We start from the raw sequence: 10,528 nt of genomic DNA on the forward strand, positions 1-10,528 counted from the left end.
GAGTTCTTCTGTCCAGGGGAAGCTTGCTCAGGTTAGTTTTTTCAGTTAGGGAGATATCGTCTTCACCGCGTTAGATGTTTGCTCCACGTGGGTTAGCTTGTGCCCGCGGTGACGCTTTACTCCCTTCACCTTACGAGCTAGAGCTTCTCACTGGTTTGTTGCAATGTCCTTAGGTAGGTCCGGAGATGTGGTGCACTCACATAGGTTCGGGGGTCAGACCCCCGAACCTATGTGAGTGCACCACATCTCCGGACCTACCTAAGGACATTGCAACAAACCAGTGAGAAGCTCTAGCTCGTAAGGTGAAGGGAGTAAAGCGTCACCGCGGGCACAAGCTAACCCACGTGGAGCAAACATCTAACGCGGTGAAGACGATATCTCCCTAACTGAAAAAACTAACCTGAGCAAGCTTCCCCTGGACAGAAGAACTCATCCGCAGTTGAGAACGGAGATCTAACAGACCGGTAAGACCGTTTTCATTTATAAATCCGGCACAGTAATCCAGCTAAAGTTGGCACACCACCCTAACTTAAAACTTTGAGTGTTAGCGGGACGCCGCCGAGTTAGGTATATGGTGTGCACTTAGTGTCGAGGATACATCTACAAACAATTATTGATTACGAAGTGCACAGTGTATTAGTATCTAACAAATGCTATATTGAAGGACTCTACAGATGGCACTTTAAATCCCCCTCTCTTTGGATACATCGAGGATTTATTTAGGACTGCGCTGGCTAGAAACTATCTTATTCTCCACAGGTGGATCCACAAACATTATGTATGCTACAAAGTAACAAAGTCTATCTATTTTCCCTCAAGTAGATATATTATTGCAGAAGCTACAGACTATCCTTAACCGCTACCACCTCCACTGTTACTAATGCACTTTGCATATTGCTGTTATTTTTATAATTTAGAGTATTGGTATTGAATGTCTTAAATTGATCTACCCGATTGTAATTCAACTTTATTCTATTGCATTTTATTCAATTTTGTTTTATCAAAATATTTACTAATTAAAGCATTTGTCCTCATATCTTAGGTGTGCCCAGTCTTTTTATCTATAATGAGCGGAGAAAAGTTGCAGATTGTGGCACAATCTGCACCAGAAATACGCCTAATTTTGGAGTAATCCTGTTTAATAAGTGACCCCCATAGTGACCACAGACAACACAGAGACAGCCATGAATGATTTAATCAATTTTATTAAACTGGTTAAGACATGTTAACAATCAGTTATTACACTGAGGCCTAGTTTATCTGTACTTGGACACCAGGACAGAGGACACAGCAGACAGGAATTTGTCCCAAGCAGCCTGAGCAACGGCATTGAATTCACCAGGCAAGTGGGCAGCCAAAGTCACCTGGATGGCATGGGACAGCAGCTACAAGAGAAACAAATTGTCATTAGGAACAATATAACATCAAATACACATGAATTACATTACCTGCAACATAATAGTAAACTGGAGAACCATTATAACAACTTTAAATAACTAATGCAATTACATTCTTCAGTCATTCACACAAAAAGCTTTTATAAATGTTTAGCACTAATAATGTTCACCTCAAACCTCACATCTTTCATTAATTTTATTAATTTGTGGAATCAATTATATATTGTTTTCCTTTTCAAACTCAGTGGAGGGAATTGATCAGGACTGTTATGAGGGAAACTAGTGTAGTTGTTCATAGCAACCAAGTAGATTTTAGATCTGCAAAAAGACAGCAGAAACCTAATTGGTTGCTTTGGACAACGTCACCACGTTTCCATAGTTCTGATAAATATTTCCCATTGTATCTTGAATGAATCACTTACCCTGAAGTTGCCAGGGTCAACCCTGAGCTTCTGGGCATGCAGATCACTGAGGGTAGACAGAGCATGGTCAAGGTCATCCAGGTGCTGGGCAGCATTACCAATGGCCTTCAGAACTTTTCCTCCATGGCTATGGAGATCCTTGGAGTTAGAGCTCAGGTCGAAGTGGCTGAAATAGGTTTTGGTCTGAGGGAAACTCAGGAAGAGCCTACAGGAAAAGCAAATGTATTATCAGTATTTAAGACCACAAGGAAATATGGTGGTCAATATAATAACAAATGAGGTGGATGCAGTTTGATCACAGTAAAAATTTGTAAAGTGTTTTTTAAGTTAATGTGGAGGTGCTATACTGTGTTATGTTAGTTATATGTATGAGGTTGGTGTTACCTTTCCAGAGCCTCTGCTCCAATGTCATCAGCATGGCCAGCAACCTTGGCCCAGATGGAGGTGATGGCTGCCTTCTCAGCTTCAGAGAAAGTCATGGTTGGTTCAGGTCAGTGCAGATGAAGTGGACAGTCCCTGATGCAAACTTTTGTCATGCATTTTTAAAGGGACTTAGACTTGGACAACAATAAGGAAACACACTACCATTGGCTACCTGTGTTTTACACCCTTACTCTTATCTCGAAAAGGAAAAAAAAAAAAATAGAATACGTCAGGGATCCATACTGGTGGTATCTCTCTTATCTCTCCATACAGTAACCACAGTATGCACAATACAGCACGTAGCATAGGGTGACGTAGTCTGATAGCAGTATACTATATGTTTGCTTATTTTGAAACTATGATATTAAATTACATTTAACAGTACTAAATTTATATTTTAGTTACCTATGATTTCTAATTTAGCCACTTAAAATTTTCAATTATCCTACCTTGCATGTCTACAGCAGGGGTCCATAACCCCTGGAACTAGAGCATCTGTGAAAACTACAACTCAAAGCATGCTCTTCTAACTTCTATAAGCATTCAGGAAACAGTGCTGCAAGTGTACATGGTGGGGGCTCTAGTTTCACAACAACTAGCATTCCGTATGATGCTGACCCCTAATCTATATCAATAGGTCATTTGGAAAAGTACTGCCCTATATGAATGTCTCTTACTATTGCTTGTTTGTCACAATATTTTTTTTCTTATCGCTCACAAAATGTGGTTTTTAGACAATAGAAATCAGTGTAATCACAGTTTTGTCACAGATTTTATTTAAAAGTGTTCCACCTGGACATTTATGGCATATTGATAGGATATGTGAGAAATATCTGATAGAAGTGGATTAAGGAGTGATCAAGCTCCTAGCTTGAGAATGGAGCTCCATTGTGCACCACAAGACACCGCTCATGCATGGCTCTCTTCAGTCACTTCTGTGAAAAGTAGCATAGCAGTGAATGGAGAGAGCCAAACCTACGTGGTCACCTCTCCATTCACAGCAGCACATGAGAGGGTCTTGTTCTCAAGATTTGTGCAGATCCCACAGGTGAGGCACACGCCTATCAGACATTTGTGGCATATCCTGTGCAGAACCGTCTTCAACAAGGGGCAAAAGGGGCAGCTGCCCCGGGCCCAGTTTCTCCTGGCTGGGGGGCCCAAGGCAGCTTAGGATCAATGGGACTTGCGTCCACTGTATGTTTCCTCCAGTGATGTTGTCGGTTTTATCTCCTGTACCAATTCTTTTAATCATGTATAGTGTTGAGCGCGAATATTCGAATATCGAATTTTTTTCGCGAATATCGGCACTTCGCTAATTCGCGAATATTTCGAATATAGTGATATAAATTCGATATTTCGAATATTCGTTTTTTTTTTTTTTTTTTTTTTTTTTTTTTTTTTCATTGTTATATTTTTTTCTTTCCCACTTCCCTAAAGTTGTTCTTACCTGTGCTTTGGATTCCTGGCTTCCTGGCTGCTCCAGTCAGTGCCCGTTGCCGCTTCTGCCGACTTCCATGCTCATGGAGCGTCCCCATCACCATGGGAACATCTCCATATACTAGAATGTACTGTCGGATTTGAGAATTACGTTGAAATCGCAATTCGATTTTTTCAAGTTATAAAATTCGAATTTCGATTTTAACTTAGCACTGCTATATGCCATATTAGGCTAACTAATATGGCATATAGCAGTGCTAAGTTAAAATCGAAATTCGAATTTTATAACTTGAAAAAATCGAATTGCAATTTCAACGTAATTCTCAAATCCGACAGTACATTCTAGTATATGGAGTCGTTCCCATGGTGATGGGGACGCTCCATAAGCATGGAATATGGCTTCAATGGCTTGGTAGAATTAGCGAATTGACGAATATATTCGTTATATTCCACAAAACGAATATAACGAATGTATTCGTCATATTCCACAAAACGAATATAACGAATGTATTCGTCATATATCACAAAACGAAGATAACGAAGTATTCTGCATCTTCATTTTAGCTACCTATCCATCAACTTCGCTAATTCTAGCAATGATATAGGAAAGTTAACTATAGAGACAGCTAAGTATAATTCGCTATGCGATTATATGACTGCTTTTTTTTATAAATAGTATAATTATAATAATTATCAGGTATTATAATTATTCTATTTATTAAAAAAAAAAGCAGTAATATAATCGCATAGCGAATTATACTTAGCTGTCTCTATAGTCAACTTTCCTATATCATTGCTAGAATTAGCGAAATTGATGAATAGGTAGCTAAAATGAAGATGCAGAATACTTCGTTATCTTCGTTTTGTGGAATATGACGAATACTTCGTTATCTTCGTTTTGTGGAATATGACGAATATATTCGTTTTGTGGAATATAACGAATATATTCGTCAATTCGCTAATTCTACCAAGCCATTGAAGCCAACCATATAGTAAACCAGGTCCAAGTTGGAATCGCAATTCGATTTTTTCAAGTTATAAAATTCGAATTTCGATTTTAACTTAGCACTGCTATATGCCATATTAGTTAGCCTAATATGGCATATAGCAGTGCTAAGTTAAAATCGAAATTCGATTATTATAACTTGAAAAAATCGAATTGCGATTTCAACGTAATTCTCAAATCCGACAGTACATTCTAGTATATGGAGATGTTCCCATGGTGATGGGGACGCTCCATGAGCATGGAAGTCGGCAGAAGCGGCAACGGGCACTGACTGGACAGCTAAGTTTAATTCGCTATGCGATTATATTACTGCTTTTTTTTAAATAAATAGAATAATTATAATACCTGATAATTATTATAATTATACTATTTATAAAAAAAAGCAGTCATATAATCGCATAGCGAATTATACTTAGCTGTCTCTATAGTTAACTTTCCTATATCATTGCTAGAATTAGCGAAATTGATGAATAGGTAGCTAAAATGAAGATGCAGAATACTTCGTTATCTTCGTTTTGTGATATATGACGAATACATTCGTTATATTCGTTTTGTGGAATATGACGAATACATTCGTTATATTCGTTTTGTGGAATATAACGAATATATTCGTCAATTCGCTAATTCTACCAAGCCATTGAAGCCATATTCCATGCTTATGGAGCGTCCCCATCACCATGGGAACGACTCCATATACTAGAATGTACTGTCGGATTTGAGAATTACGTTGAAATCGCAATTCGATTTTTTTCAAGTTATAATAATCGAATTTCGATTTTAACTTAGCACTGCTATATGCCATATTAGGCTAACTAATATGGCATATAGCAGTGCTAAGTTAAAATCGAAATTCGAATTTTATAACTTGAAAAAATCGAATTGCAATTTCAATAGGAGAGTAGCCTTTAAGTTAAAATCGAAATTCGATTATTTAAATCGCATATTAATCGCGATAACAAGAATAATGACGAATATTCGATTTCGACGAATATAAAACGAATATTCTATCGAATATTCGCGAATTTCGTCGAAATCGAATATGGCACCTGCCGCTCATCACTAATCATGTATGCATTCTATTGTAACATTAATTGTGATTTTTTGTAATAAAGTATTTAATCAGCATAAGCAGTCTGGCATTTCTGTGTAGGTTATATATATCAAGAGTAATATTGCCATAGGCTTCCATTACTTGAAAGTAATCATCCCATGTTTGGGGTATTTATTGGATGTTCCCCTTGAGCCATGCTGGCCACTGCCCCGGGTGTCAGGCTTTCAGCTACACAAGGGGGTGCTGCCATGCCATGCCTGCCTGCCGGCACTCCAGGCACCAAACTGTGATTCTAAGGACCTTAGATGACCATCACCATGTGACCAGTAACCTAGCAATATTACTGGTCACATGTCTATGAGGTAATCAAAGGTCCTTTCTACCAGGATTGTTGCTGCAGGAGAAGTTTGCCTTAACTGGAGGTTTTTTTTGTGAAGATTATATCAGGAAAAGGTGACAGGGGCTGTTATGCTAATATACTGTAAGCTACTTTATACTGTGGGGTGCTGTATATTGTGGTGTGCTATACTGCTCTATTGTATACTATGGGGTGCTGTATACTGTGGAATGCTATACTGCTCTATTGTATACTGTGGGGTGCTATACTGCTCTACTGTATACTATGAGGTGCTGTATACTGTGGGGTGCTGTACTGCTCTACTGTATACTGTGGGGGCTGTATACTGTGGTGCGCTATACTGCTCTACTGTATAATATGGGGTGCTGTATACTGTGGGGTGCTATACTGCTCTACTGTATAGTGCGGGGTGCTCTATACTATAGGGTGCTATACCGCATACTGTGGGGTCCTGTATACTATAGGGTGCTATACTGCATACTGTGGGGTGCTAGGGTGCACACTAGGGTGAGCCGAGCCCTGGTCTCCTTCCTGAACTGCAGAGCATTGCCCACTTCCTGCCTGAAACCAGCTGCCCATAGCACTGATCCTGAGCCGATGTAGTCTTCAGAACTGGAAGTATTTACAGTCATTCACTGTACTCTACCAGGTGTGTGGATTGTTGTGTGTGTGTTGTGGTAGAGGGCGTGATTGCCTGCTAGGGTGTGGGAAAGCGGATCCCGGGGGCCCAAGTAAATTTTTGCCCACGGTCCAATCAATATTAAGGACGGCCCTGATCCTGTGGATGTCAAGATGGGAATACCCCAAAGAAACGGATATTCTGGAAAAAAATATCTGTCATAAAAGTGTATAAATAGAATTCTGTAAGAAATGCAAAATGAATAAACTTGCCTTATAAGAACTGTAATTTTATATTAGTCGTTCAAATAGCTCACTATACTGTATATTGAACCATGATAGTGAAGTAGTCAGGGAAATAGCAGCAATTGCAGGTGTCTTGCTCCCCTCACTAGATTTGCAGTTATGTCCAATTCTTCAGTTTTCAACCACCACTATTAGCATTCTCACAGATTAGATATTTACAGGATGAGATATTTCTTTGCCAATATCCCGTTCTACAGTTATCTGCTTTATATTTTTGGGTATTCAGATTTTTCTTATTGTATTTTTTGCTCACTAAGATGTATATATTGCTCATTTCTTTATCATTGCCCATATAAAATAATATGTACCATATTTTTCTCTCCATAAGACGCACCAGACCATAAGACACCTAGGATACAGAATCGGGAAAAAAGAAAAAACATTTTTCATCAGGCCTCAGAGAGACTCATAATTCTCATCAGACCTCAGATCAGACTCCAAAATCAGACCCCCATTCCTCATTAGACCTCTGATCAGACCCCCAAGCTCCAACCGACCTTAGATAAGACCCCCAACATCCATCAGACCTCAGATCAGACCCCAAAAATCAGACCTTAGATCAGACCCCCAGGATCAATCAGACATTCATCATACTCCCAAGATTCTTCAGACATCAGATCAGACCCCTATCAAACCGCCAAAATTCAGAGCTCAGATCAGAACCCCAAGATCCATGAGATCTTAGATCAGATCCCCAAAATCCATAAGCCTCCCAAATCAGACCCCCAAAGTTTCATTAAACCCCAGATCAGGCACAAAACAATAAATTAACTTACCTCTCCTAGTGCAGACAGTGCTGCAAATCCAGCGGTTTCTCCTGCACTCACTACTCCTGTACACTAATGAGCGCTTCCATTATAGAAGTGCTCATTAGTATTTGCTCCATAAGATGCACTGCCATTTTCCCCCCACTTTGGGGTAAAAAATAGTGTATCCTTTGGAACGAAAAATAAGGTACATTACCAGTACAGTTGTCAGATATATTGACACTGCACATGGATTCCTGTAGATACAATATTTAGGGGAATAAATATATACATACATCATCTATCCTATTATATAGATCATATAAATTATTGAACAGCTTTTGCACAGTTTTCCCTATCCACTGGTGACAGCCAGGAATACTATCAACCGGAACCTGATATCTTCCCCAACAAGAATAGACTGGGATAACAAACGGTCCTAACATAGATGAGAAAACTAAAAGTATAGTTAAATTCAAGTGTGCTGGGGAAAATGTACTGAGCCCTGTGTTCCTTCAAAAAGAATATACATTTCTGTATCTTACTTTTAGGGACGTATAAGGCTCCATTCACACGTCTGCAACGTGTTTTGCGGATCCACAAAACACGGAAATCGGGAATATGCGTTCCGCATTTTGTGGACCGCACATTGCTGGTACTAATCGAATAGAAATGAATGGGTCCGCCATTCCGTTCTGCAAAATGCGGAACGAAATTGCGGACGTGTGAATGTAACCTAATATGCAGCCAATATAGTATAGCTCAGAAGTAGAATAATTTCTGTGCTAAGCTGATGAGACATGGTGCCTGAAACAGTGCCATGACCCCTAAATGTATCAAACAGTCAGTCAATGTCTACAAATCAAATAGGATATAGGAGTTGAACATCTGGCCTAGGAGCCAACTACCCCAATACTCCTAAACTGTGTCTTTGAAAAAAGAAAAAATACTGACCTGTTGGCAGTCCCACCATGCCCAATACCCAGATGCTTCTGGTTCCCAGAGGACCAGGGAGTAGCTTGGTCCCTTAACCGCTGCTGCTATTCACAGGCTTCAGTGGACTTTCTTGAACAATACATCACTTTAGTTCCAGATGTTGCATGGAAATATTAAATACAGGACACATAGTACTTTTTTTGTAGTGGTACTTTTTCACACTTAAAGTGTGTTTTGAGTCAATAGTGTTTTGTTTTTTAAAATCATAGTATGCTCTGATTCTGGTGTTTTCCCTCATTGCTTGGTGCTTTCTCCCGCAGACCTCCATTGGGGCTTTTTGCATCTTCAAAAAAGAAAGAAAATCAGAGGAGTGCAACTAAAGTAATAACTGGAATGGGTGGACTACAGTTTACAAAACAGACATCTGAGAGTAGATATAACTATGTATAAGTATATCAGAGGCCAGTACAGAGATCACTCCCATCATCTATTTATTCCCAGGACTGTGATGAGGGGACATCCTCTGCATCTAGTGCAAAGAAGGTTTCTACACAAATATAGAAGAGGATTCTTTACAGTAAGAGCAGTGAGACTATGGAACTCTCTGCCTGAGGAGGTGGTGATGGCGAGTTCACTAAAAGAGTTCAAGAGGGGTGGATGTATTTCTGGAGTGTAATAATAATGATACAGGTTATAGTTACTAGATTTCTGGAGAGATTTTGATTGCCTGATTTGAGTCCGGAAGGAATTTTTGTGTCTAAAGTGAGGAAAATTGGCTTCTACCTCAGTGTTTTTTTTTTTCTTTTCTCTGGATCAGAGCCTTATAAACTATGTTACTATGTAATGTCATTTTTGGATGGCGTAACATTATGAGGGGAACCTGTTAATGAGTCCTAAAATAGTTAAAGTAAACTAGTACAGTCCTGGCTGATATTTTTAATATATACAAAAATCTCTTTTAGTATTGAGGAATACGATAGTCCATTTTTACGTGGATCAACAATACGGCCAATTATCGTAGATTAGTGTTCGTGGAAATGCTTCTTTCCGATAATTGGCCTGTGTAAATGGTGCCAGCGATCACCCGATGAATGAGCAAACGCTTGTTCATCGGATGACAATGTCTTTTAGCTGGCACCTAAAATCATTAGCCCAAATTTACTAATGCTTTAGATGGTGTAAGTAAGCTTAGACATCCATGATAGGCAAAGGTTCCAGATAAATAAGACAAGGTCCAGTTAAATCAATAATTAATATTTATTATGGAATTAATGATATGTATCGTATAGCGATGTTAAAGGTTAATTTGTTAAATAAAATACTTAAGATTAATTTGAGTTAATAATAAATAAAACATGTCCACTCAGAAGAGCCAATCACTAGAGATGGCCTTGCGGTTTGCCCAGCGGTCGTTTCACAGTGAACTTTGCTTGTTCGCGATTGGCTTAACATGCAAACATATGGTGATATTCGCAAGCACCATATTTTTTTGCATAGCGCCGAACTTTGACCCATGACACATCCATCAGGTGGGACAGGACAGCCATTTGAGACGTTTCAGCACATGGACACATCCCCAACCCTATAACAGAACCTAATCTGGCAGCCAATTTACATTATGTGTTTTGCCAGTGTAGGGAAAGCTTGCATTTTGGAGCAGGGACAGTTAGGGACACCAAGCGCTAGCTAATAGGGCTACAAAAGTCCTTTTAAGGACTGGAATAGGTGTGGTATAGAGGGGTGCCATATACTTTGAATATACAGTCATGGCCAAAAGTTTTGAGAATTACATAAATATTGGAAATTGGAAAGGTTGCTGATTAAGTTT

At 39.2% G+C, this 10,528-nt stretch overlaps 1 protein-coding gene across 1 annotated transcript; it reads right to left on the reverse strand.

Annotated features, from left to right (window-relative positions):
* Positions 1-1,256: 1,256 nt before the first annotated feature.
* Positions 1,257-2,298, reverse strand: LOC122945444 (hemoglobin subunit alpha-5-like). The gene is made up of 3 exons (XM_044304513.1): positions 2,204-2,298; positions 1,820-2,024; positions 1,257-1,385 (listed from the first exon to the last, which is right to left on the reverse strand). Exons 1-3 carry the CDS (start codon positions 2,296-2,298, stop codon positions 1,257-1,259), a joined length of 429 nt encoding a protein of 142 aa, XP_044160448.1.
* Positions 2,299-10,528: the final 8,230 nt, after the last annotated feature.

This window comes from Bufo gargarizans, chromosome 8 (assembly GCF_014858855.1).
Source record: "Bufo gargarizans isolate SCDJY-AF-19 chromosome 8, ASM1485885v1, whole genome shotgun sequence".
Classification (NCBI taxonomy): domain Eukaryota; kingdom Metazoa; phylum Chordata; class Amphibia; order Anura; family Bufonidae; genus Bufo; species Bufo gargarizans.

Bases quoted from the DNA above. Each gene is read 5' to 3' on its own strand.
- LOC122945444 (XM_044304513.1), bottom strand. From the start codon at position 2,298: ATGACTTTCTCTGAAGCTGAGAAGGCAGCCATCACCTCCATCTGGGCC. The intron at 2,025-2,203 runs GTAACACCAACC...CTTTTCCTGTAG, and splicing joins GGAGCAGAGGCTCTGGAAAG to GCTCTTCCTGAGTTTCCCTC. The intron at 1,386-1,819 runs GTAAGTGATTCA...TTTCTCTTGTAG, and splicing joins TTGACCCTGGCAACTTCAGG to CTGCTGTCCCATGCCATCCA.